General features: G+C 43.1%; 1 protein-coding gene across 1 annotated transcript; it reads right to left on the reverse strand.

Annotated features, from left to right (window-relative positions):
* Positions 1-123: 123 nt before the first annotated feature.
* On the reverse strand, positions 124-6,585 carry SMIM19 (small integral membrane protein 19). Its single transcript, XM_006765635.2, has 3 exons — positions 6,484-6,585; positions 2,486-2,623; positions 124-273 (listed from the first exon to the last, which is right to left on the reverse strand). The coding sequence occupies exons 2-3, from the start codon at positions 2,617-2,619 to the stop codon at positions 141-143; spliced, it is 267 nt and encodes an 88-aa protein (XP_006765698.1). The 5' UTR covers positions 2,620-2,623; positions 6,484-6,585; the 3' UTR covers positions 124-140.
* Between the last annotated feature and the right edge of the window lie 6 nt (positions 6,586-6,591).

A 6,591-nucleotide genomic window follows, 5' to 3' on the forward strand; every position in this document is an offset into this window, starting at 1 on the left:
CCTCTGCTGGCTCTGTGATGAGCATCTGAAAAGGGCACTCAGGTTTCATCATCAACTATTTCTGACAATCTTTTACTAACTGGGTTTAATTCCAAAAATTCTACTTTAAACATGCTTCTGTATACAGTAAAGCACAGAATTTACTTACAAATGGAATACATTTCCAGTTGCTGTCTTAAACGAATTTTGCTCATTGTGTCATAGAAGCTGGGGCTCTGACAAGTTTCTGCTGTAGGTGGCACACTGAATATCCTCATAATCTTCCTTTTATTCCTAAAACACAAAACCAATGCAGAAGAGAGATCTGTATTAATACCTATCCTATGTAATAAAAGCCCAGTGACCGAATGGCAGAACCACCGGAATGACCACGGCCCTTCACCCCAGTTGGCTCTGTCCCCCACGAGCCTCCCCACCCTGATTAGGGGCAGGGCTGGCTGGCAAACCACCTGCAGGCCCTCGCCCCGGCCAGCCCCGCCCCTGATCGGCCCCCATCGGGGCAGGTGGGCTGGACCCCACCAGTGCACAAATTTGTGCACCAGGCCTCTAGTAGGACTATAATAATTATTCTCAGGATTGTTGTAATCGGAAACTACATTTAAGGACATAAGTGGCAAGGAACCATCTTTTATTTGTCTCTGTGAATGCTTCCTTGGCTCAGGTATTCTTTCTTTAAAAAAAAAAATATATATATATATATATATATGATTGATTTTTCAGCCAATAGATGTTTCTCTCTCTCCCTCTCCCTTTTTCTTTTAATCAATACAAACATATTTTTTAAAAGTATGAAGCTGTATATGTATAGCCACAGGAATATACAAAAGAAAAGTAGCTGAACAATCCACTTAACACAACAGTGATGTACCTCTATTGTGCTTTCACTCCCTACCCTTCCAAAAGCCAAGTATTCTACGGAAAAATGCATAAACAAGAAAATACCTGATTTTTCCCCCTTCCCTCTCATGTCCTCCAAATAAAGGTAACTTTCCGGGTTTTACAATAAACAAAATGTGAGCAGACCTTAACTTTGGAAAATAATGGATATGCATATTTCTCATATACAATAGCATGACTTCAGTGGAGCTTCTGTATGGCCATCTTTTTAAAATTGATAACAGTGCCCCTGCTTTTAAAACTGTGGGTGGGGAGGAGGCAGTGGCTATTTTTAGTGGAACATGGTTTCTTGCAAGTGGGCCAGTGCTGATATGTAGAGCCTTCCCTCACCCATCATCCCCTACAGTCTAGACAGCCAATGGGTGGGCTCCTTCAGGGCTCAGGCAGCTAGGAAGGATGAGCCTGCATGTCTGAGAGCAAATATAGGCTCTGAGCTACTCCCCAAACCAAACATCTGTAATTTCTGGATTACTAATTATTTTGAGCTATCTATTATTTTGAGCTATCTACTGTCTTTTTGACTTTGGCAGAGGATACCATAAAGCATGTGCCTATAAGCAGAAGCAACTCAGTTCAACTAATAGTGCTTTTCCTTTTCAAAGCAGCTTCCCCACCCTCTCCACCCTCCCCACCCTCCCTCACCCCCCACAAAAGGAAAGGAGAGAGAATGAGAGAGAACAGTTACACTATGCTACGGAATCTAGAATTAAAGTAGGAAATATTTATTGAGAATTTACACTATGTGACACACCAGGCCTTGTTCTCAAGGGACTGAAGTTTTTGTGGAATAGACAAGTAATCAGATAATACCAATATTGTTCAACTAGAGGCCCAGTGCACAAAACTTGTGCACTGGGGGGGAGGCGGGGGAGGTCCCTCTGCCCAGCCTGCACCCTCCTGTGGGGAGCAGGCCTAAGCTGACAGTCGGACATCCTTAGCGCTGCTGCAGAGGTGGGAGAGACTCCCGCCACCGCTGCTGGGCTCGCCAGCTGTGAGCCCAGCTTCCGGCTGAGCAGCACTCCCCCTGTGGGAGCACACTGACCAGCTCCTGCGTTGAGCATCTGCCCCCTGGTGGTCAGTGCGTGTCATAGCAACTGGTCGTTCTGCTGTTCAGTCAATTTGCATATTACCCTTTTATTATATAGGATAAGTGCTATGAAATAGTCTTGCACAGGAAACAGAAGGGGACGCTTAAAATGTGCAAAGAGAGAATTGCTAAGCACACAGGAGTTAGTGTCTCTGCATTTTAGGGACATGGGCCAACATGTGTGCTCATCCAAGGGTGCTGGTGAACACAGGCTGGGTGATAAAATTGAGCTGTGTTAGAAACGATAGAATGGGAGTATAGTGAGCTGGGCTGGGTGCCAAGGGCTGCGCTTAAATCTCCACCTCTTAAAGCAACAGGGTTTTCCAAGCCAAACCTCAGTGCCCAGTGCTCAAGGGCACAAGCAGACAGTGCTTTCAGAGAAGAACAAAAACGTTGATAACATTATTTTTGTGCGTTTAATTCAGATCAAACAAACAAACACACCTGCAGAGCTTTTAAATGCCCAGTTTCTTATCTCCCCTGAAGTACTCAAAGATTTACCTCTTGGCATACATGAAGAGACCAAAGCTAACGAGGATGACTACCAAGTAAACGTTGGTGGCTTCGTTCCAGGCCTCATGAACGCTGTAATCAATAGAGCCATCGTCACCCATCACTCCGTAATCCCCAGGCATGTGGCTGAAAGAGAGAAAAAAGAATAGGGTTTCTGTCAGTGAGGGGTGGTATGGCTGGAGAAGGGCTGGCAAGCATACGGCCTGCTGGCCAACCTCAGCCCTGCCGCCTGTTTCTGGATGGCCCAGGAGCCAAGAATGGTTTTACATTTCCAAACGGATACATTTTAAATGGTTATAATTACCTACATAATAACCTTGATTTTTGCCTCACAGCTCTCAAAGCCTAAAATATTTACAATCTGGTCCTTTAAGAAAAAGTTGGCCAACCCGTGGTCTAGATAACTAAGGCATGTAACGTATTCCCCCTTATATTTTATTTTTAAATCTTTATTTTTGAAAGTATCACATTTGTCCCCCATTTTTTCCCATTGACCCTCTCCAGCCTGCCCCTCCCTCACCCCAGGCCTTCACCACCCTGTTGTCTGTGTCCATGGGTTATGCATTTATGCATACAAGTTCTTTGGTTGATCACCTCTCCTTTTTTAAAAAAAAAAATAAATATTTTATTGATTTCAGAGAGGAAGGAAGAGGGAGAGAGAGAAACATCAATGATAATAGAGAATCATTAATTGGCTGCCTCCTGCAGACCTCCCACAGGGGATTGAGCTCACGACCCGGGCGTGTGCCCTGATTAGAAATCGAACCCAGGACCCCTTGGTCCATGAGACAACATTCGATCCACTGAGCACACCAGCCGGGTGTCCTCCCCTTATTTTTTACTTTGAAACATTACAGCTTCTACATAAAGGTTAAAACTTGGGATTAAAAAATCATATTAGTAAAGGGACACAGGCTGAATATCACTGCACAGTCTCCAAACAGTGATTATCACCCAGATGAAAGCAACTGAATACTTTGAAACACAGGCCCAAACAACTAGCTGTGATGTTCAGAAAAGTGCTGCACTCGTGACCTCAGCCCAGAGATGTGACAGCCATGACAAGGCTCTTCCACAAGCCTCCCGTGTGGAGCTTTATCTAGTTTTGGTTTACTGGCCAAATGTGGTTGAAAGAAGCTACAGGAAAAAAGTTACTTTTTTGCTATTTACACAGCTGTGACTTCTATTAAAGGAAATGCATTCTTTGGACATTCCCACAGAAAATAAGGGTGGTAACAGCAACTGTATCAACTAGCCGTAAAAGAGCAATGGTTTCTTATTTGTGTTTGGGAAGGTAACTGAATTTTTCCTTTAAGAGAGAGTTCCTCCTTTGTGTTGGACATAAAAGGTAAGTCTAAGTAAAATGACCTAATATGTGAAAGAAATCCAGAAGTGTTATTTTAGACATTCTATAAAAAGGAAGCTGAACAAAATGATAGGTGATAACTGTACCGTAGTTTTTAAGAATAAGACAGCCATTTTCTAATACCAAGAAAAAGAATATCTGAAATGTCCAAGAAATTGTTTTGCAAGTTTCCCATAGATCTTCTATAACAATGAAGACATTGCAGAACTTCATCCACTAAAATATTTTCAACCTGTCCTGCAAGCCTCCAACATAATCTATAATGTAGATTTGGCTCAGTAAGTTAATCAGTAAGTTAAGTGTGTATTAAGGGCAGAGTCTGTTTTCTTTCTTATAGTGTGCCTCTGCATAAAATTAATGAAATTTCCTCAGAGGTCCGCTGCCAAGCCAGGTGGCACGTCTGTCCCTTGCTGACATCTGAAGTCTTTGTCAGACATTTGGGGACATAAGGTACTCATTTACAATAAAGTGAGTATCGTGAATGGCACTGAACTTAAACTGTTAACACTGAGGGCAAGAATAATTTCTCAAAAACATCTATTGGTGTCTGATGAATATAAAGATGTCTTGTAAAAATTAGCCAGGAAATAATAAAACAGAACTTACTTTAAATTATAGTAATCTATGGATGCAAGATCTAAACATTCAACATCAGACCATATCCATATCCTATATATTAAAGTCTGGCCGTGAATTTTCTTTTAAGAGAGTAAGAGGCACAGGGGGATTTGGCACAGAGTTTCAACTCTTATTCCTTAAAACTGAACTCCAGAGTTTCTCTGAATATAATAATTATGATTGATAGTAATCAATCTACTTTAGAAATGAAAAATTTTGGAAGACCAGAGACTAATAATTGCTTATGATTTATGATTTTGTTGGTTCCAAAATGTAAAAAAACAACAACAATGACTGTGTTTGGCAAAAAGAGATGACTTTAGATGTCTGATTTAAGATGCTGAAAGAGGCCTGGAACAGCAAGGGTGGTAGCTTTCAGGATTGGGAGTTATTAACAAGTCAGGGGAGAAGCAGGAAACGCAGAAGTGGCCACTAGGACATTTGGCAGGTGCCATTTATCTGACAAATTATGAAACTGTTTCCTACCTGCTTCCTAACACCTGAATGGATCTGAGCCAGGTTAATTTTCTGGCTTCAATTTTTTCACAAAATTCTGTTTAAATGGTGAAGTCCCACAGAGCTTATCTTCCTCCTGCTACAAATAGGCCAGTAATTACAAATTACAGAGGATTTCAAATTGTTGCTAACCCAGATGGTAAAAATTCAACGTGAGTTATATAACAGCTATTAGACAACATCATTGCTATGCAATGACACTACTGTTCCACAGTTCCAGGGAAACGCACTGGAGGTATTGTGGTGAAAGATCTGTCCTGAGGGTACACCTCTCCTGTCCACTTCTCCATCATGACCAAGGGCACAGCTTTGCAAGGCTGCCAGGAATAAAGAATGGTTTGGTCCGAAGTCACAGCACAGACCCACGGCTCCCATGTGGCCTGAACTGCGACCACCCCCTTCCAGCATGCCACAGTCCAATCAAGCGCACACAGACACCCGAGCGGTTCCGAATACCACCAGTCTTCCTCTGGAGTGAGAAGCAAAATGCCCAGGGGCATTCATATACCATTGTTCATTCTTGGCAAGTTAATGTTTCAGCAAGATCACAATGTAACGAGCCATGTGCTTGGATCATGATTCATGGATTTCTCAAATTCATCATCTGGGAAAACTAAACTTTTCCCCTACGTTTTCCCTGGACAGGAATGCTTGAACGATTTCCGTAAGGAGATACCAGGGTGAGCTGACTCAAGTCCCAGGTACATATTAACACCCAGAGATAAAGTTGATAAAATATGACAACTAGGGTTTGGTCTTAGTTTGATAGAATTTTACGCTGACAACTAGACGTTTTCTAGGGATTAGTGATTATATCATAAATTTTAAAATTAGCTTCCTGATACCATGTCTAGGTGGCTCTAAAATGGATTATCACTTGTCACCGTGTCTTGAATGTTATCATTTTTGTCTGTCGAAGAGTGCTTGGTTATTTTGATACAAATTCAGATTAGAAACACTTCCAGTGGTTCTCAACCTTCTCATTGTTACAAATTGAACATAATTAAAGCATAGTGATTAATCACAAAAACAACATGTAATTATATATGTTTTCCGATGGTCTTAGGCCACCGCCGTGAAAGGGTCGCGACCCACAGGTTGAGAACCACGGACTTAATACGGTTCTGAGAGTTCCTCATCACACAGTCCATCGCATAACTGATTCTCCTTCTCAGTCCTCTGAAACACTGGGGGATGGGCTTCCCCAGTCGGAAGGGCGCAGGGGCACACACAGGCCTCCAGGAGGAAGAGCCGAGGGGGGCAGGCAGTAACATTCGAGGGTTCACGTGCTGGGCAGGCCACATGTTCCACATGCTCCTTTAAGCTTCACAACCACCTGCTGGGAGGCACTACGCTCCATTTTACAGCGGCGCCTGGGATGGCGGTGGTGGTTACACAGTATAACCTGCCCAAATGTCACACAGTCTTGGGGGGGGGGATTGTCACTTGCATCTGACTCCCCATCCTTAACTCTTCCGGCCCTGACCTCAACTTGTGAAACCTGCTCCTCCAGGGGGAAAAAAAAATCGAGTCGAGCGGGTCCAGAACATAATCCTTCTCAGAGAGTGGCCGCAGGCAGGGGCCTCCGGAGCTG

Source organism: Myotis davidii, unplaced genomic scaffold, assembly GCF_000327345.1.
Source record: "Myotis davidii unplaced genomic scaffold, ASM32734v1 scaffold93, whole genome shotgun sequence".
Lineage (NCBI taxonomy): Eukaryota > Metazoa > Chordata > Mammalia > Chiroptera > Vespertilionidae > Myotis > Myotis davidii.